This window comes from Scardinius erythrophthalmus (assembly GCF_964197995.2).
Source record: "Scardinius erythrophthalmus genome assembly, chromosome: 9".
Classification (NCBI taxonomy): Eukaryota; Metazoa; Chordata; class Actinopteri; order Cypriniformes; family Leuciscidae; genus Scardinius; species Scardinius erythrophthalmus.
Genome location: NC_138229.1, coordinates 9,084,246 through 9,105,387, shown reverse-complemented (window position 1 = coordinate 9,105,387; position 21,142 = coordinate 9,084,246). Strand labels below are relative to the sequence as shown.

Sequence of the window (21,142 nt, the reverse complement as noted above, 5' to 3'; positions counted from 1 at the left end):
TTTGTCTATGACTTTATCATTTATTGTTGCTACTTTTCAAACGCATTTTATATAGGCCTACTTTGTTTTGTATACACTGGTTTTTTTTTCCTAGCGTACACGACTCAGACTTTCAATCCTAAACTATGAAAACTCATCAAAATATTAACTGTAACTTTTTTTGAAAGCAAAAAGCAAAATAAGCATGAGGCATTTCAATTGTGTGAAAATTATTCTGCCCCAGATAAAGTCTTTGCAAAAGTTAGTGTACCAAAAGTGACAGTGAAGAACATGCTTGATGTTTGAAGAAAACAAAAGAAAACCCATCCAAAGCAGTGTTTAGGCTACAGTTTTCTCTCCACTTTGCGAACGAACTCGAACAGTAGCCTGTTTATGTTGTCATCATGTTGCCAATTAATGGCCTTTGGCTTATGGTTCCCGATAAATTAAAGTTAAGAAGAATCTGGAAAATGTTTTGTTAGCCTACTATTGTTTTGGTTCGCTTAGCCCGATTGCATTGTTGTGTACCTAGGAAGTGATCACCGTAACACGACAGTGATGCCTGCTGCTGCTGATGGCGTCATCAGCGCACGTCACACACACGTCGCATGTCCTCGGTCTCCAGATGCCGGATGTTGTTCGTCACCGTGGCTCACCTATTGCCTTTACTTCCTTTCAAGTAAACTTATATATATAGTGCCGGCCCTGAGGCATATTTCAGCACCATGGATAGAGCTCACCAGGGCCAAAAAAATAATGTCAATACAGGAGAAATAAACCTCTAGCCTATATTTTACTGTTTCCCCTGCAGCATAACAACAACTATAGGCGTTTTTCCCCTCAACTCATGCATTTGATTGTTGGCATGGCAACAGTCCTCAGAAGACTGCAGTTCTCAAAGCTCATTTTCATATCTTCACTGTCCTCCTGAGCAAAAGGATTTTCATAATCTGTGCTGCTCCACTGCTCAAGTAAATGAATGAATGACAGTAGACCCATCCACACAGACAGGTCATTTGAAAACCAGTGGTCTGGTCTCCGAAAATAAACCATATCTTAAGGAATCTACGGAAAACTCCAGAGCTCGTGTTGTGCAGCAGATGGGTGAATGTCTGTTTTATTTAGACATTTCAATGTCTTACTTAACTACTAAACTTAAGGTACTACACTGTGTAGCCTAACTTTTTTTTGTTCAAAATTAACATTTAAATAATGAGTCAATACACCTCAATCTGTCTTCCAAAATCTGTTTGTCTTACCCTGATTCACTATTGTAAGAAGATAAGATTATATTTTAGAAATGTCTATCTATCTATCTATCTATCTATCTATCTATCTATCTATCTATCTATCTATCTATCTATCTATCTATCTATCTATCTATCTATCTATCTATCTATCTATCTATCTATCTATCTATCTATCTATCTATCTATCGCCCGTGCGTCTCGACTCTTGTCATATCCCCTAATAGAGAAAAGTTGCTCCAGCTACTATGACGCCTGTGTGGTGTGGGATTGGGGTTAGATGTCACAACGACACAACTGACATAAAGCACGCTAAATCTCGAAAACTATGTGGCATCACCCGTTTTAAGATAACAGATCAGAGGAGAGACTGTTGGCAAAAAGAGAACTTGACAGAGCTATAGATTAAAACGAGAATCAACATTGACTTGGCTTTTCGGAGATGGCAAGAACTAAGGGGTTTGAACTGTTGTAAAAGCGACGCAGAGACAGTGGTTTTATTACTCAGCGGTGAGTGAGGTATTTTATTGAGCAGATAAACTGCCATAGCTCTCCAACAGAGTTTATTGTAAAGCATTATGTGAAGGGTAATTTTCATCCGCACAGTCAAGAGAGAGCCGAAGTACATTCTTCCGCTTTTTTTAGAGTTGCATATTGTGCATTTAAAAAGCTTTGAAAACAGTTTAAACTATTAAGTTTAAAGGGCCAGTTCACCCAAAAATAAAAATACTGTCATCATTTACTCATCCTCAAGTCATTCCGAACGATCTCTTTATGAACTTTTTGGAGCATCAAAGTGGTAGTTGCGTAGTGAAGGGGTTGGATAAAAAACACTGATGTGTGAGTTGATGAAAGTTTATATGTAAATAAAAGCCTGAATTAAATCTATTCATCATATAAAGAAATCGAGTCTCTTGAAAAAATGTGGATTAAACCGTTCAATTAATATGGATTTGTATCTCTTTATAAACTTTTTGAAGTGTCAAAGTGGTAGTTGCGTTGCTGTCAATGGAGGAACAGAAAGCTCTCAGATTTGATCAAAAAGATCTTCATTTGTGTTCTGAAGACGTCTTACGAAAGTCTAAATGACATGAGGGTGAGTAATTAATGACAGAATTTTCATTTTTGGGTGAACTATCCCTTTAAGTTAGTTCGAGGCTGGATCGTCATTTTTCTACGGCCTATGGAAGTGTGGAGAACTTTGTCTTCAGTTAACTCTTTGTCAACTAATTGAACTTCAGCTTTGATTCCTGATCTTCATTGAGCAAATTGATCTCTAGATGTGGTTGAACTGCTGTAATTTCCCTACAGTAGACTGTCAATGGACAGAAATCTCTCAGATTTCATTTAAATATCATCATTTGCGTTCCATAGATAAATGAAAGTCTACGGGTTTGGAATGACACGAGGGTGAGTAATTAATAACAGAATTTTAATTTTTGGATGACTAATCCTTTAATAATGTTCTTCTTCTCACACCACAGCAGTGCATATTAGTGAAATAATTAGAACAGCATAATGTTCTGAATCACTTGATCTACTATCATTCATTTCTTTCTTTCTTTCTTTCTTTCTTTCTTTCTTTCTTTCTTTCTTTCTTTCTTTCTTTCTTTCTTTCTTTCTTTCTTTCTTTCTTTCTTTCTTTCGTCCTTGGTCTTCAGGTGTTGTGAGCGTTGCGTTTTGAAATCACAGAAGTGGGCTGTGTGTGCAAGTGTGCACTGAGAGAAGTGTCTGTGGTCACACTGGCTTTTGCTGACTCATGCAACGTAACTGCTGACTCACTAGCAGGGGAAAAAACCCAAAATCCTGAGTCAAATGAAAAAGTGAAAGCAAAAATTAGGTAATGTACAGATGTAGTCCATATGTGAGAATGGTAACAGAATATATGCACTTACTTTTCAGTTGCTATATGGTCAGCAAGCCACTGGTTAAGAATAATTAAATTTCCACCAAAATAAATAGTTTTGCCGTGGCAAAGTCTTTCCAAAAGTTAGGCAAACAGCAATGTCAGGAAAGTACATGCTTAAAATGAGACGTGAAGTGTGATCATTGAAGAAAACAAAAGATATTATTTAAAAAGGTTCAGATATTGTATTTAGCATACATAAATTCTATCTATAAAATTATGAAAATAGGCTACATGTTATATTTTAATACAACTTGTCTACAATTTTTTTTAATTGGTCTCGTTTTAAAAAATCAATAATATCTTTACGACTATTGTCATATTTTAAGATTGAATGTCTGGATTTTTATTTATTTGTGTACACTCAAAATGTATCATCACTATGGGATACATGTTAAGATGTCAATTGTAAAGTTGACTACAATGTTGACTACAATGTATCAGTGATGTTCAAAAACTCAATAAAATACTAATTATAAAAAAGATTGAATGTCTGGGAAAAGGGAAAACACACTGAAATATACACTACCGTTCAAAAGGGGTCAGTACGATTTTCTTTCTTTTTTTCCTTTTTTTTTGTGAAAGGACACATTAAATTGATCAAAAGTGACAGTAAACACAAACTATTTTTTATTTCAAATAAATGCTGTTCTTTTAAACGTTCTATTCATCAAAGAATCCTGAAAAGAAACTTACCACTGTTTCCACCAAAATATTACGCAGCACAATTTTCAACATTGATAATAATAATAAATATTTCTGAGCACCTAATTTGCATATTAGAATGATTTCTGAAGGATCATGTGACACTAAAGACTGAAGTAATTATGCTGAACATTCTGCTTTGCCATCACAGGAATAAATGACATTTAAATGTAAATAATATTCAAATAGAAAACAGTTATTTTAATTTGTAATAAAATTTCACAATATTACTGTTGGTGTGCACAAAACAAATCTTACTAACCGCAAACTTTTGAATGGTATTGTATGTGAACACCTGTAAACCAACCTTCTTCTCTGCCTCTTTCGCTCAACTGGCTCAAATGAGAGGGTTGGCTCTTGAAGACAGAGTAGCAATGTAATTGGCACCAGCTGATGAGTGTCTGTGAGAATTTGTGGCCCAGTTCTCCGTATTTGCACACACACCTACACATTCTTCCCTCTAGAGCTTTTAGTCAAAAACACTAAAGCAGGAGCATGATATACAGCCTGTTTAAGCCTGTGGCACAGGAGGAGGTCACTGGAGACGAGACTGCACACACATGAGATGAGAACAGCTGGCACACAGAGACCCCTCCAGGGTTCCAGGAGTCACACTGAGAAGCATAAGGAGCAACGTGGCTGGGAAAATGCCATCATGTTTTATTTTACTCAATGTGAAATTCTCTCTGAGATTTTGTGCGCCTGCATCACATCATCTTTGAGTGTGCTGTTCTTGTCTTGTCAGCTACTTTATGTGGTTTCCACATTATGACTCTGTAGATTTCATGATGTTTCATTAACAAAGTTCGGGAGGAGCATGTTAAAATAATCTATCCAATCAACTCGTCATCAGCAATTACCACATCCACGTCCATCCTACCAGCATGAGAGGAAGCATATACATTCCTCGACAGTTTTCAGCATCCCTCCACCACCCCGACGACTCACTCTTGGTTTGTTACTTCCACAGCCAGGAATAAGGGGGGAGTGCTCAGGGTTCAGGCCAAATGCCGAGCACGGAGTCCTCTCCTCGGATAGCATGCCAAATACGCATACTATTTATTCTATCTGACTTATATGTAAGTGTGAACTTGTGAAACTTGCTGTGTTTTTTGGACACTTTTATTTACCATGATATCTCTGAATTAGATTTCTACAGAAATACATATTGTTAATCATACCCCAAATCCGGCCTACATCTGGGCGAGTGGAATCCACATGTACCAGATGTGGGCCGGATTTGGGCCGACACTGTTGCTGTCTGAGATAGCATGGTATATATTAGAGGCAAAAGCTACCTCATCTCAAAGCCATTAAAGGGGGGGTGAAATGCTCATTTTCACTCAATCTCCTGTTAATCTTGAGTACCTATAGAGTAATATTGCATCCTTCATATCTCCAAAAAGTCTTTTGTTTTATTATATTTTTAATTGAAAGATTGGCTGTACCGAGTCTTTCCGGAAAAAAACGAACATTTGTTCAACAGTTTTACTCACCGTTCCATCGCACGACCGAGAACCTTTATCATTGTGACTGCTCGATCCTTAAGCATTAGACGATCTGCAAATCCGTCGATCTGGGCTTTGTTTATAAAACAATCATCGTCGAAATGCAGGGAACAACAGTCTTACACAACTCCGTTTATGCTCAGGAAAACAAACTCCATCCACGGGTTCCTTAACGCTGGGTTCTTTGGGAATCTGTGCAGGGTTGTCTTGCCCTGGCAACCAAAAACACACTTCTTTGGTGACATTGACTTCCCAAAAGCCAGGCAGGGCGCTTTGATGGCGAACTGCTTTCACTCTCTTGTTCTGGTTTACGAGTGCGCGCGCGCCCGCGATCTTACCGGAGAAGTGCCCTTAGGACCCATATAAGGAAATTCCGCTCTATCTTACGTAAGACAGAGCCATACTCGAAAAAAACTTTCCGAAACTTGTGACAAACCGGAAGGAGTATTTTTGGAACAAAAATACTCCTTCAAACGTACAACTTAGTTTTTGAAAATTTGTCCATGTTTAGCATGGGAATCCAACTCTTTACCAGTGTAAAAAACTCAGTATGCATGAAATAGCATTTCACCCCCCCCCCCTTTAACATTGCAATATAATGAACAAAAACCAACTTAAAGAACAATGACCTGCACCACCTGACTGCTGCAGATTCATTTTGGCATTGATTATGTTGTAATTGAAACGCGCCGAAGAAGTGTGATGTTTGTGTGAGAAGTGTGTGTAGAGGTATGAAAATACATGTTGACAGGCAATACATCGTATCATTGCATTCGGACCGAATTCAATGATTGGACGAACATTGTATGATCCTACGCCTTCCACAGATGATATACATATAAATACATTTAGACAACTTAACTTAGTGATTGCTATCAGGATGTGAAGAGACTTTCAACCAGCAAAACAAATAGGCTATTGTTTCTGGAACAAACCACCTACCCTGCCTTTAAAAGTACCATATTATCATCATGCAATAACTATGGTGTCGTCAGTTGCCAGGTCTAAGTAGCAAAACAAGCTCAATGACCAAATATCAAAACTCTATATGCCACTCTCATTCCTGATACATCCTTTACAGTCACTGTTTTGCGTACTCAATTTCAATTTGAAAATCACTAGTAGTAAACAGTCTGTTTTCATTATAAGCTCAAAGGCCCCTCCCTCCCAAAACTCATAATCTAGCACAGTTGTATAGTTGGTAGGCTAGAATGAAAAATACTTCTATACCAGCGTTTCAATCAAATACAGTTTATACAATATGTTAAACCACGGGAAAAAATCTACCCGCTGCATAAGTTTAAAAGTAGCTCAATTCCGCGGGAAATCGTGAACTTGGCAACCCTGGTCATCAAAGCACTTCTCCCCAGTTAATTCTGCATGTTTTACTTGTGAAATTGATCAGGTTTTCAAATTCTCTATAAATTAATGAAAATCTCTTTTAAGATAGAAATGGCAAGGACAATTGTGCTTTTTAAATTCTTAATTTAATGCAACTTGTTTTGATTCATGCAAATAATTATTCACTTCACTTTTCCAGAGACTCTTTTGCCCACTAGTGGTTGAAAGTAAAATGTCAAGCGCTGCTGGTAAATGCAGCATCATCAGAAGTTCAGCTTGACCTTGATGAAGGTTTTCTTTGTTTTTCCAAATATTCATTCTGCATCTCATTTACTTGCATTTAAGAAAGAACACAGAGGGAGCGGGGGAGGCTGTGGGTGATTTACAGGGGTTACGTGTGTAACAGGATCACAGCAGCTGTTGAAAAAGATTCCTTGCTGGCAAACACACACACACCTCTCTCAGACGAGAGAAACTTTCCACGCCACAAGCACTAATAAATCAGCAATATCACTGAGTGTAGCAACAACAAGTTATTTATGCGTTTGAATCTGTATGTGAAAACTCCAAATAATGCTGGAGCAGAAGAACAAGTAAACAAGTGTTTTATTGGTCAAACACAAAGTAGCCCAAAACTTTACATGTTGAGCTGAACATTTAGACTCTGAAAATCGTCCAAAACTCTCATTCATAAATTAAGGCACTGAGCTAATCATATTAAATAACTTCTTATTTTAGGTTTATTAATATGAGCCATTCAATACAGTATTTAACAAGAGTAACCATTTGATGAGTGTCAAACATGGATGCACTAAATAATAAACAGCAAGGCAAAGAAATATTCCATTCACATACTTATCAGGATATTCAGTAAAGTAACAAAGCACATTTGCTCTGATATTATGCTATTTTATCTCAAACTGTGTAATGATGAGAACTTAGTGCTCTGAGAATCTTGACATTTATTACCATCACTAAAACGGTGAAACTAAAGTGCGTATCAGGAATCTGTGCGGCTGCTTCCATCGCAGGTGTCCTGTTCACAGTATAACACTTTATTTAAGTTTAAGGCTGTTTCAACATGTAAATCCAGCACGACCATCCATTTATATAACATTAAACCATGTTTAGTTGTTTGAAATTTGCTCAATACATTGGATAGCTCTATGACGAATCTTATCAGTCTCTCAGGCCTGGTATAAAGGCACGACTCGTTTGATGTTCTGTCTGCAGATGGGACAGTTGGGTTGCGGCAAGGCCTGATAGCAGCTGAAACAGCAGCACACGTGACCGCAGTCCAGCAGCACGCAGCTTCGTGGATTACTCAGGCATATAACGCACGCATTCTCCGGATTATCCATGCCGTTCTCCTCCTCCCCTCTTTCTCCCATCAGTTCAAAGTCCCTCCTCATGTTCTCTTGCTCCCAGCGCAGCTTCAGTTGCCGGTAGTACCTGCGTCCCGCCCACATCAGCACGGCTACACCCGCCAATGCGCAAATACACGCCAGCACCCTCCACACCTCCGCCTGCCCTTCCTGCTCCAGCAGCAGAGTCTCAAAGTCCGAAGTGCACAGGAAGTACTCGGAGCCGTTGGTGGGTGGGCGGAGCTTAGGGAGGCGGTCCGTGTCCAGGATGAGCTCGCCCACTGCGGTTAAGGATGCACCCACTTTCAGCATCTCCTCTGTTTCAAGATGACCTTTGGGCTTCTCTCCGCTCAGGTACTGACCTATCATGTCCGTGAAGCCATAATTGGCCTGGTGGAACTTCTCGTGGATGATTTCCATATTGGGACCCGTGGCCTCCAAGGGGCAGAGCACCCGCACAAACGCCTTGTTCACACCCAGCAGGTTAAAGGGCACAGAATTCACACGCTGGTGAATCACACGCTCGCTGTCTGTCCTGAAGGATGAGAATTGTGTTTGAGAATTGCAATGTTAGATACACTGTCTTTCATAAGTTTAGGGTTGGGAATATTTTTTAAATATTTTTGAAAGAAGTCTCTTATGCTCACCAAGGCTGTATTTATTTTATCAAAAAATACAGTAAGACTGTAATATTGTGAAATATTATTATAATCTGAAATAACTGTTTTCTATTTCAATATGTAATAAAATGTAATTTATTCCTGTGATGCAAAGCTGAATTTTCAGCATCATTACTCCAGTCTTCAGTGTCACATGATCATACAATATGCTGATTCGGTGTTTAAAAAAAAAAAACTTGTATTTTTATTATAAATGTTAAAAACAGAAGTGATGCCTAATTTTTTTAATCTTTTTTTTTCAGGATTCTTTGATGAATAGAAAGTTCAAAAGAACAACATTTATTTTAAATAATTTGTTAACATTATAAATGTCTTTACTGTGTCTTTTGATGCATCCTTGCTGAATAAAAGGATGAATTTGTTTTTATAAAAGATAAATCTAAAATCTTGCTGACCGGTAATGTATATTTATAAGAGCAAGGGACCAGGTTTTACCAGGTGCGTGCTAAATTGTTCCACACAAGCTTGTGTTCTCGGAGGAGCAGTTTCTGGATGACACCAACACTGCCTTCCTGAAACTGACTCCTTATTGGTTCCCCTACAGGCTGAACTGTACCTACAGAGAAAGAAAGACAGAAAGCAAATCAGTGGAATTGAAAGAGAGACCGACTTATATTCTTCACATCAGCTGAGACACTATGGTGAAAAATATAGGTTACCCTCGATGACCACATACTGCAGACACTTCCCCGGAGAGGCATTTAAAAGATCCGTTAACTTCTCATCCAGCGGCAGAACTGGAGCTTCCTAACATCAAAAACAAACAAGTTTATTTTTTTAGAAACAATTAGGAACAAACATATTAGTTTCTCTAATTCTCATACTCTTTCACTTCATGTAGCAGACACTTTTAATCCAAAGCACCAATTCCATATATCTGAGTTCAATACAAATTAAGCTTCATTAACAGTATTGTGATCCTATCCTTTATATCTATCTGTGTTATTTGAGCTATAAAGCTACTCACAATAAGCTTGCCCACAGTTTTGTGTTTCTTCCTGTAGATGTAATAAAACAGACCAGAGAGAGCCACACTTGAACCCAAACACACAATCTCCAGTGTCCGGATGGGGAAATCCTCCATCTTCCACCTCGCCCTCTTCCTCTTCTCTAGAGTACTGAACACAGTGTCAAAGAATAGTGAACAGATGAATAAAACAAACTAATGGGGATTTGATTCAGCATTCATTTTCATTCTTTTGTACTACATTTTTTATTTATACATGTATTCATTTGTTGGCTTGGGAAAGTCTGGTTTGAAGGAAAGGTTATACAGTTCAAAAAAAAAAAAAAAAAAAAACTCAGACCGAGTACAATATGTTGCTAGGCTATTCATACTAGTTCTGAGGAATTTCTAGGTTTTCTGGTGGTTGTTAGGCATTGACAGGGTGTGCTGGCTGTCATGGATGGATGGATTAAAAAAAGCAATAATAAAAGAGAGAGAGAGAGCGAGCGAGAGAGAGAGAGAGAGAGAGAGAGAGAGAGAGAGAGAGAGAGAGAGAGAGAGAGAGAGAGAGAGAGAGAGAGAGAGAGAGAGAGAGAGCAACTTGAAAGAGCTTGAATGTGTGCGTTTACATTAGAATTGATAGTTGCGCCTTATAAACATTCCGACAATGTTAGTCCATGGGATTTTAGGGTGTTTTTTTTTAAATCGTCGATTTAAGTAAAACCGGCATAAAAACACTTCCAACACCTCCACAATAATATATACATAACAATAATAACAGTTCTCCAAAAATGGTGAATAATTGGTCGGCTGTCAAAATGAAATGTGTGAACAGGAGGATATGTGTGAAAAGGTCACCCATAAATGACCTTTAAAGATTTTAATCCAAATGCTTTGACCACTATTACATATGTACATGCTCATAAACAAATATTAAAGTTCTGTGTGAAACAACAGAAATGAACATCGCGTGAATAAGGAGCAGAACATCACCTTTAGCACTCACACGATCCTCCTGAATTCATTCCCGGAAACGATGTTGTTTGGATCACGTGGTACGTCAACGTGGGTAGCTGTGAAATTTGCCTGACTGAATCTGGTGACTCAACTGCTCTATGTAGCCAAACACATTTAAACATATACTTTCTGTGATAATTATACGTTTTTGTTGTTTATCAGTTTGTCCTCTGCAGCTTTCCTTTAATAGAAATTGCATTGGAATGTCTTTGAAACATTTTAAACGAACATAATGCAAAAATAATTTTAAATAAATATATTTGTATACATATAAATACATATATTGAGTATAAAAATAAAAACAACTTATATAGGCATTTAAATAGCCTTAGTGACTTTTAATTTGCTATTTAGTGTTTCCGGTTTCGACACGCGTTTGTTGAAATCGCTGACGCTGACTTCACCAAGGCGGCCAACATGGCAGCAGGAAAGAAAAAATCATCTAACGTTACTCTTCCATCAAGATTTCAGAAAACACTTTCCTCCATATGGCAGGACAAACACATGGTGTTGTTCAAAGCAGAGTACACGTTCTTGATCACGGCCATACTTTGGCTCCTGGAAATTGTGATTAACATATGGGTGATCCAAAGAGTTGCATGTAAGTGCATTAGAAGTCAATCACTGGCATGATCTTTGAATAATTATAGTCAACAATTCATGTATGGAACTGCATCGTAAAGAAACAGAGCATCGTTCAATTCTGCATTATCTATTCAAATAGGATACTGTATTCGTGCATGCTGTTGATGCAGTTGTTTATTAATTTATTTCTTACAGACTGAAAGGTTGCATTTACGTTCCACTATAAAGTGTATTAAATTAGTGCTCTTTATCTCGGAAGGGAGCACGTGCAGAGACGCACTGATCGTGTCACGCGCACCATAAAGCCAAAATGACAACATGACACTGAACACTGAATCGCACTCTGCAAAGTGATGCCTATTAAAAGACAAGTGCTATCCTGATTCCTCTGTCTAATGATGTAAATGTTGTGTGTGTGTAGATACAGAGATTGACTGGAAGGCGTACATGGATGAGGTGGAGGGCGTTATTAACGGCACATATGACTACACACAGCTGAAGGGCGACACGGGACCGCTGGTGTAAGTGTCATCTTAAAGGGGTCATATAATGCCATTTTTGTACAAGCTAATATGATTCTTTAGGGTCTAAATTAAAAGTTTGTAATGTACTTTAATTAAAAATTCTCATTAGTATTGTAAGAAAACATTCTACCTGGTCAAAAACAGCTCTGTTTTCAGCATGCCGTTTAAGTGCATGTGTCTTTAAATGATAATGAGCTTTGCTCACCCCGCCCCTCTGTTCTGTGCATACACCGTTTTTAATAATAACACAATAACCATAACGCGTTGATCATTATAAACGTGGGATTAGAATTATATTGAGAACGTAGTACATAGAAAACATGCCATAATGTACCCTGAGTGTAAACCTTAGAGCATTCATTTGAAGCGTGCAAGCGATTTGCAAAGATTAATAACACTTACTTCTTCTGGAGGTTCAGCAGGAACCCGTTGGTACCGATCCTTTTCTCAGGAACAGCTTTTAGTGACCCTCGTATGTAAAGCTGTCTGGTGTGTGAAATGATTCGGCAAACATGAAAGCATGGGCGTTGATCGTGGGGAATCCCCGCGTCAATGCTTTGGGAATATTCCCTTCAAAAACAAAACTCAGTTTTGAAAATATCTAACCTTTAGATATCACCATGAAAATTACTGAGTTGATTACTTGTATCAAGACAAACTTTTTTAAATTGTTTGTTAACATGGACAAACGGTGCATAATCTAATTACAGATGTGCTAATTTGCATAAATACCACAACAGATTTATACATTGAGTATAGCCAGGTGAAAATGTCTTGTTGAATCTTGTTGACATATAATAGTAAAATAGAACCCATTTAGGCTACCCATGAGCATTAATACATAGAGGCAGGAAGAAGTACTTTAGAAGCCAGCCTTTATTAATTTTTAAGAGATGGGGTTTGGGGCTGGGTCCATGGGACTTTTTGTGGTATTTATGCAAATTAGCACATCTGTAATTAGATTATGCACTGTTTGTCCATGTTAACAAACAATTAAAAAAGTTTGTCTTGATATAAGTAATCAACTCAGTAATTTTCATGGTGATATCTAAAGGTTACATTTTTTACCCTATTCATGTGAGAAAAATAATGAATAGGCGTATGAATAGGGTATATTTGGGTCTTTTTCGGAACTTCCCCTAATGGGATTCTTCGGGGCTTTTTTTCCCTTACTCAGGACATATGGAGGATACAAAATCAGTTGAGTTTGATTCTGTTGCAATTTGCTCAACCTTTTTTCCTAAAACGCCTGGACTATATAAGATAAAAAAAAAAAAAAGACTGGATGGATTTTTATCATTTTATGATGGTTGTGTACAGGCACTGCCAACACACATTTCAGTAGAATGACCTTGTAAAAGTGCATGCACCATTATATGACCCCTTTAAATATATGTATACAATATATACCTATTATATATATAATATATAAATATTAATTTAAAATCCAGAGTTATGTAATTTATACATGCTATTTAACACATACCCCTTTTCAAACACCTGCCAAAATCTTCTGGCCCTTGTTCATTCATTACTAATTATTACTAATTTTGTTTTTTGCTACAGGTAATATGGCAAATTACATAAATTCTGCATATTCACAATTGTTCAGAATGTCAATAAAGGGATAGTTCACCCAAAAGTGATCTACTTTTTCCTGAAGTTCTTCCAAACCTGAATGAACATTGTTATTTGTTTCCTCAGTTGAACACAAAAATAAGAAATTTTGAAGAGTTGAAGAGGCCCCATTGACTTCCATAGTATATATATTTTTTTCCAAGCCAATGGAGCCCATCAATTGTTTGGTTACAGACATTCTTCAAAATATCTTATTTTGTGTTCAGCAGAAGTAAGAATTGCATATAGATTTGGAACAATGTTAGGGTGAGTAAATTATGACAGAATTTAAATTTTTGGGTGAACTATCCCTTTAATGAGGCTAGAATACACTACACAACTTTGAAATCTGAACAGATTTTAAAACACTTGATATTAAACTTGCCGACTTTAAATGTTTTAAGAGAAGAACTGGGCATCATACACTAAACAACTGAGAATTACACACTACAAGACTTTCAAGTAGTTCCGAACTCATTGCTCATGCGTGGCAAATGAAAACTATATGTGTTCTAAAATCAGCTCAAAATATTAAACATGTTTGTTATCTTCTTACTGTGCCCATCATAAACTAGATGATTTTCTGACTGACCAAAATCTGCAAGATTGGCTTTGACTTTCAGGAGCTAGCATTGACTCCTCCAGAATGCAAATCGGGGCAAAATGTTGTTTATTCCAGCCTTTAGATGTCCAATAGTCTACTTGTTCTTGTACAGCTCTGGGAATAACATATTAAATGGAAACCTGGCCACTGATCATTTGCTGGATTGTATATATTTGTGTTACAGGTATCCAGCTGGTTTTGTGTATATATTCACAGGGCTGTATTATCTTACTGATCACGGCCAGAATATTCGTTTGGGTCAGTACGTGTTCGCTGTGTTCTACCTCATCACTCTCCTCCTTGTGTTCCGCATTTACCATCACACCAAAAAGGTAAGAAGAACTCCATATTAAACAAATCCATGTAATTTATCATTATGCGTAATTCTGTCCAGTCATACATGTACTTTTTTTTTTGTCTAAGGTTGTTTTCATTATGTTATACTTATGATATTATGTTGTTAAATGTTTAATATGGATCTGCCTTGTAATAGCCGGTGATGCTGATATGGCAATAAACTCAAAAACTACTACTGTCCAGTCAACTTTATATATATATATATATATATATATATATATATATATATATATATATATATATATATATATAAAAGTGTACATGCTGCCATTCAAATGTTGGGGGTAACTAAGATTTCTGGTTTGAAAGAAATGAATACCATCAATAAATAACTTTTGCAAGACTTGAACCTTTGAATTCAAGCATAAGCAACTACTCATTACTACTTAAAATGGTAAAAACCTTACCTATATTTCAATACATTGCTGATTTCTAGTTTATTATGGTTTTTAGATATTTACAGAAGATTGCTTTCATTGTTCTGGTTTTGCCTGTCTTATTAAGTGCTTGTCCGTTTATTCTTCTCTAGGTTCCTCCATATGTGTTCTTCTTCATCTGCTGCGCTTCGTATCGAATTCACTCCATCTTTATCTTGCGTCTCTTTAATGATCCGGTGGCCATGATGCTGTTATTTGGAGCCATCAATCTCTTCCTGGACGGCCACTGGACTCTAGGATGCGCCCTTTACAGGCAAGTAGAAACAACATGCAGTGTATCAAAGGAAAGAAAAGCGAAGAAAATCATGTTTTTCATGTGATCCACTACTGCTGTATATTACAATGCTTGATCTCTTCAAAACTACATAAAATAAGAATAATTATTGTTTGATATATGACTGATTTCAGCTGTGTGTGTGCATGTATTTAAAGTAAATATTTCTCTGTTCTATGGACAGTTTAGCTGTGTCTGTGAAGATGAACGTTCTGCTCTTCGCTCCTGGTCTCCTCTTCCTCCTCTTGAGTGAGTTCGGTCTATGGAAAACTTTACCCAAGCTCACTCTCTGTGCTGTCATTCAGGTTAGACACACATTAGTAAACACATTCACTTGTTTATTAAGTGATTCAAATGTCTTTTTGCTATTTCACACCAACTTTTCTTGTACCACTCTTTCTAACAGCTGTTACTGGGACTGCCGTTCCTCTTAGTGAACCCTCTCGGGTATGTTAACCGGGCCTTTGACCTGGGCAGGCAGTTTCTGTTCAAGTGGACAGTGAACTGGCGTTTTCTTCCCGAGGATGTGTTTTTGAGTCGATACTTCCACCTAGTGCTGCTTCTGGCTCACATTACCACATTGCTTCTGTTCGCACTGAAGAGATGGAAGAGGTACAAAAATCAAGGTCACATTTTACATGAGGTGGCCCTTAAAGGCATAGTTCACCCTCAAGTTGTTCCAAACCTGTATGAATTTCTTTCTTTTGCTGAACACAAAAGATATTTTGAAGAATGTTGGTAACCAAACTGTTGATGGGACCCCCCCCCCCCCTCCTCATGATTTGTTGAACAAAATCATTATTAGAAGTTTACTTTTTAGTAAACTAAATATGCTACAGGTCTGGGAATATGGTTTAAATGAACTGACTGCATCGTTATAAAAAATGTGTGTTCATTACAGGTCTGGGAACAGCATTTGGTCTATTCTAAAAGATCCATCTGAGAGAACAGAGACTGTACAGAAGCTTGACGCTGATCATATCCTTTTTATGGGTGATTAAATCAAACATATGATTGATTTGTTTAAAATAGTTTAAATATCCCAGGTATTCCTGAAACTTGCATTATTAGACCTAGTTGATAAGATGAAAACAGATTCCTTAACTCGGAAAATACAGACAGTCCTGGTTTTGTTCACCTCTAACTTTATCGGCATGTGCTTCAGTAGATCTCTGCATTATCAGTTTTATGTCTGGTACTTCCATACGCTCCCCTACCTTCTGTGGAGTGGAGGAGTCAAGAAGCTTGCCCATCTTCTCAGGTACAGCACAGACATGTTATTTTTTCCTACTTTTTAGTTATTTGTTCTTGTTGTGTTTGTATATACACGGATGAGCCAATATATGATGACCAGTGACAGTTGAAGCAAATATTGATCTCCTAACAAGGCCACATATCATAGTCTGGGTAAATCAGATGTAAGCAAACACTCAGTTCTCGTTATCAACGTGTTGGATGCAGGAGAAATGGGCAGGAATAAAGATCTGAGTGACTTTACAACTGGGTCTGAGTATCTCTTTAATGACAAGGTTTGTGGTGATATGCTGGGAATCCCTGGGTCCAGCCATTCACGTGGACATAAATCTGACACGTGCCAACTAGCTAAATATTGTTGCACACCAAGTAGACCCCTTCATGACAGTAGTGTTCCCTGGTGGAAGTGCTTTCTTTGAGCAGGATAATGCACCCTGCCACACATTGTTCAGGAAAGGTTTGAGGAACGTGATGAAGAGTTCAAGGTGTTGCCCTGGTCTCCAAATTCCCCAGATCTCAATCCAATTGAGGATCTGTGGGATGTACTGGACCAACAAGTTTGATCCACGGCGGCTCCACCTCACAACCTACAGGACTTGAAGGATCTGCTGCTAAAGTCTTGGTGCCAGAAACCACAGGACACCTTCAGGGGTCTTGTAGAGGCCATGCTTTGATGGGTCGGCGCTGTTTTCGGCAGCACGCCCAGGACCAATAGCAAATTAGGGAGGTGGTTATAATGTTTTGGCTCATCGGTGTATATGTATGCATATAAGTAGAAAAAGTTGAGACATGATTAGGTATTATGAATTAAAAATGAACAAATTTCACAGCATTAATTCATCTAGGTTAATATGTATTTGTAAATATAGTATTATTCAGTGTTTGCTGATAATACATCAACGAATGTTAATTTATACAACTTTAAATGTTAAAAATGCATTAGTACATGTAGAAATTTACGTTTTTCAACAATGTTTTATTGTTAGTTTGTAATACCTCATGCATTAAGTAAGGGTTAATGCCTGACGAGGTGTCCATTGTCGGGTATTAATGGACAACGGCGAGGCGTGAACCGTCCGACACGCAGCGGAGTCCATTAATACCTGACAATGGACACCTCGAAGGTCATTCACCCGCTTATACCATGGTCACTTGCCAAATAACAAGTGAGTTTTTTTTTTATATTGTGAGTTATAATATAATACATTAGTTTATATTTTAATTAGTTTTACAATCGAAATCTAAAGTATTTACAAACAATAACATGGTTTCCCTGGTTACGCCTGACGGTTTATTTACTAGGTGTCCTCTATCACTTTTTAATGGACACCCTGCAGCCAATCAGAATCGAGTATTCACTCAGACCATGGTATAATGAATGTTAAAGGGTTAGTTCACCCAAAAATGAAAATTCTGTCAGTAATTACTCACCCTCATGTTGTTCCAACCACGTAAGACCTTCGTTCATCTTCGGAACACAAATTAAGATATTTTTGATGAAATCTGAGCCATGTCTCACTCCTCCATAGGCTGCTATGTGACCGAAACTTGCTGGCCCAGAAAAGTTATTAAAAAGATCGTTAATATAGTCCAAGTAACTCCAGTGGCTCAATCTTAAGTATATCAAGCGACGAGAATACTTTTTGTGCGCAAAAACAAACAAAAATAACGACTTTATTCCACTTTTCATTTCCTTCTCTCTGGGCCTCTAGTGTTTTTGCGCTGCGCGTCTGTGTTGCACGTCATCACGCATCACACACATGACTGGCGTCAGCCAATAGTGAGCCTACGTGGTGACGTGTAACACAGACGCGCTGCGCAAAAACACTACGAGGCCCAGAAAGACTATATTAACGATCTCTTTAATAACTTTTCTGGGCCAGCAAGTTTCGGTCACATAGCAGCCTATGGAGGAGTGAGACATGGCTCAGATTTCATCAAAAATATCTTAATTTGTGTTCCGAAGATGGACGAAGGTCTTAAGCAGTTGGAACAACATGAGGGTGAGAAATTACTGACAGAATTTTCATTTTTGGGTGAACTAACCCTTTAATGTATGGAACCTTATTTTAAAGTGTTATCAAGCTTTGTCAAACACAACTGTGCATGATTATAGTTGATTAGGAATCATTCCTGTATGTTTCACTCTCTTTTAGGGTGTTGATTCTGGGTCTGATAGAGCTGTCCTGGAACACGTATCCGTCCACCAACTACAGCTCTCTATCGCTGCATGTCTGCCATCTCATCATCCTGCTCTGTTTGTGGCTCAACCCAACCCCAGCTCTTCCGTCTCAGAGGTCAGAGAACAAGGCTAAGCGCCACTGAACCCTGGTGTGACCGGGGCACTTGCTGTACCAGAGTGGCAAACGGGTGGCCATGGACCTGTGCCCAGTGATGATCAAATCGTATCAAGGGGTTTTGCTAATGGAGGCAGTGTGATGTTAATATATGGGGGTACAGAGAGTTTACAATGCTTCTCAGGATTCTTAAGGACTAATGGAATGCTCTGTCTCGGATGTCGGAGCGGGAAATGTGAATGTTGTGTGGATATTTATTGGAAGGAAATTTCTAAAAAAAAAAAAAGAGAGAGAGAGAGAGAAAAAAAGTGTTTGCAGCATATCAGCACTGTTGACCTTTGAGGCCTCAAGGATCTCTTGTTGTCACCCTTGGATGCATTATATTCAGGTACAAGAGCTTAAAGATGTTATATATACTATATATAACAAATATAACTGCATTTCAACTATGACATTAAATTCAATTCAATTATGAATTTGATTATGAATCAAATATGAATTCAATTAAATTCATAATTATGAATTTATTCAAAGCTATTCATGGATTTGTTTCCATGTAAAGGGCTAGTTCACCCAAATAAAAATGAAAAATTTGTTATTTACTCACCCTCATGTAGTTCCAAAAAAAAAAAAAAAAAAAACTTTGGGCCCATTGGTTTACATTGTATGGACAAAAAAAATTTCAAAATATCTTATTTTGTGTTCTGCAGAAGAAATAAAGGGTGAGGGTGAGTAAATTATGACAGAAGTTGACAGAAGTCATTTTTGGTGAAATATCCCTTTAACTGTTTTCCAACCAGAGAGTTGTGACTAAGCTCAACAGGATCACATCCACTAGTTACATGTATAGGGCACAAAGGAACAGCATAGATCTGCTTTTCCATTTCTTTTTAGTTTAAGGCAACCATAGACCTCCAGTAGTGCCTGTGTTTGGTTACTGTCTTGAGCCTTTTTCATTATTTTGTGTTCTTTATGGTTTTTCCTTTTCTAGAGTGAACAGTTAGATGGAGTGCTGAAATGCTTAACATTTTGGGTGTGATTTAAATTTTTCTGTGATGAAGAGTGAATGAGTGTTCTTATAAACATCTGTTTGCAGTTGGGGTTTTTATTTTCTTTGCATGAAATGCATTTGCTTAATCCAAAGTGTTATCAGTAATCACAATGCAACTGTAGTCCATGATATTATTCCATTTCCAAGGTTAATGACAGGCTCACAGCTACAAAAGTCTGGGCAAAACCAGGTTGAAGGTACAGTGAACGAACACAGCCCTTACTGTTTGAAATTATACTTATATCTTAACATGAAGAAGCATCATTTGGTATCATTCAGAGCATTTTATTGTATAGATTTGTAAGTGATACAAAATAAAGTCATAATTTCATAACATACATTGTATCTCTAATATACTACCATAGTTATCATCCCTTTTTTGCACATGAAAAAATATAGCCCCATGGTTTGCACAGTTTATGTGGTGTTACCAGAAAACTCTTACTTTAAAGGAACAAACTAAATGCCTAAATCCAAAATATGTCAAGGAGACTAAAAGCAAGCAGTCAAAATAAACAAATGATCCTAAGAAAATGGAATTGACCAATATTTAGCAAAACTGGACTGAGAGAATCAGTCATTGCAAGAAAAAGGTGGTTAGAAATTGTCCAGTTATTCTAAAACTTGATTAAAAAAACAATTCAAGCAGCTGTACACTACCGTTCAAAATTTGGGGTAGGTAAGATTTTTAAAATGTTTATGGAAAAAGTCTCTTGCGTTCACCTAGACTGCATTTATTTGATCAAAAATACATTAATATTGTGAAATTTTATTACAAATTAAAATTACTTTTCTTTTAATATATTTTAAAATGTAGGCTAATTTATTCCTGTGATTAGTAAAGCTGAATTTTCAGCATTATTACATGCTGAGTTGGTGCTCAAGAAATTCTTATTATTATCAGTATTGAAAACAGTTGTTCTGCTTCATATTTGTTTGAAAACTGATGCATTTGTTTCAGGATTGATGGATTGAAAGCAAAAGAACAGCATTGATTTGAAATTGAAACATTTTGTAACGTTGTAAATGTCTTTACCGTCACTTTTGATCAATTTAATGCATCCTTGCTGAATAAAAGTTTTACATAAAAAAAAAATAAAAAATCTTACTGACTTCTGAATGGTAGTGTAAATTAAGGCAAGAATGTGTCATTTTGGCCTGCTATTTATGTTGATGATTCGTTTTATTAACCATCCAATACTAGTCATTTTGCTATTGTTAGCATAAAGTGCTGTCAGACCTGCAGTTGATAACAGTGAACTACATTCTACTGCATAATTAAACTGAAGCCCATAGATTAAGGCAATGCTTGTACAGTATTGTGGTCTGGGCATGAGAGAAACCGAAACACAACCCATAATTCAGCTTTATCTCCGTTCCTTTTTAAAGGACATCTTAGATTAATTCTATTCTGCTATAAAGTTGAATGGCGAGTCTAGCCAACAGGAT

The 21,142-nt window shown here is 37.3% G+C and overlaps 2 protein-coding genes across 2 annotated transcripts; one reads left to right on the top strand and one right to left on the bottom strand.

Moving 5' to 3' along the window:
• Window positions 1-6,821: 6,821 nt before the first annotated feature.
• On the bottom strand, window positions 6,822-10,782 carry mul2 (mitochondrial E3 ubiquitin protein ligase 2). Its single transcript, XM_081373562.1, has 5 exons — window positions 10,670-10,782; window positions 9,698-9,848; window positions 9,390-9,477; window positions 9,166-9,286; window positions 6,822-8,585 (listed from the first exon to the last, which is right to left on the bottom strand). Exons 2-5 carry the CDS (start codon window positions 9,812-9,814, stop codon window positions 7,874-7,876), a joined length of 1,038 nt encoding a protein of 345 aa, XP_081229688.1. The 5' UTR covers window positions 9,815-9,848; window positions 10,670-10,782; the 3' UTR covers window positions 6,822-7,873.
• Window positions 10,783-11,097: 315 nt separating this feature from the next.
• alg3 (ALG3 alpha-1,3- mannosyltransferase) lies at window positions 11,098-20,773 on the top strand. Its single transcript, XM_081373561.1, has 9 exons — window positions 11,098-11,294; window positions 11,700-11,799; window positions 14,208-14,355; window positions 14,910-15,070; window positions 15,276-15,396; window positions 15,498-15,703; window positions 15,993-16,070; window positions 16,209-16,352; window positions 18,502-20,773. Exons 1-9 carry the CDS (start codon window positions 11,111-11,113, stop codon window positions 18,668-18,670), a joined length of 1,311 nt encoding a protein of 436 aa, XP_081229687.1. The 5' UTR covers window positions 11,098-11,110; the 3' UTR covers window positions 18,671-20,773.
• The last annotated feature ends 369 nt before the right edge of the window (window positions 20,774-21,142 follow it).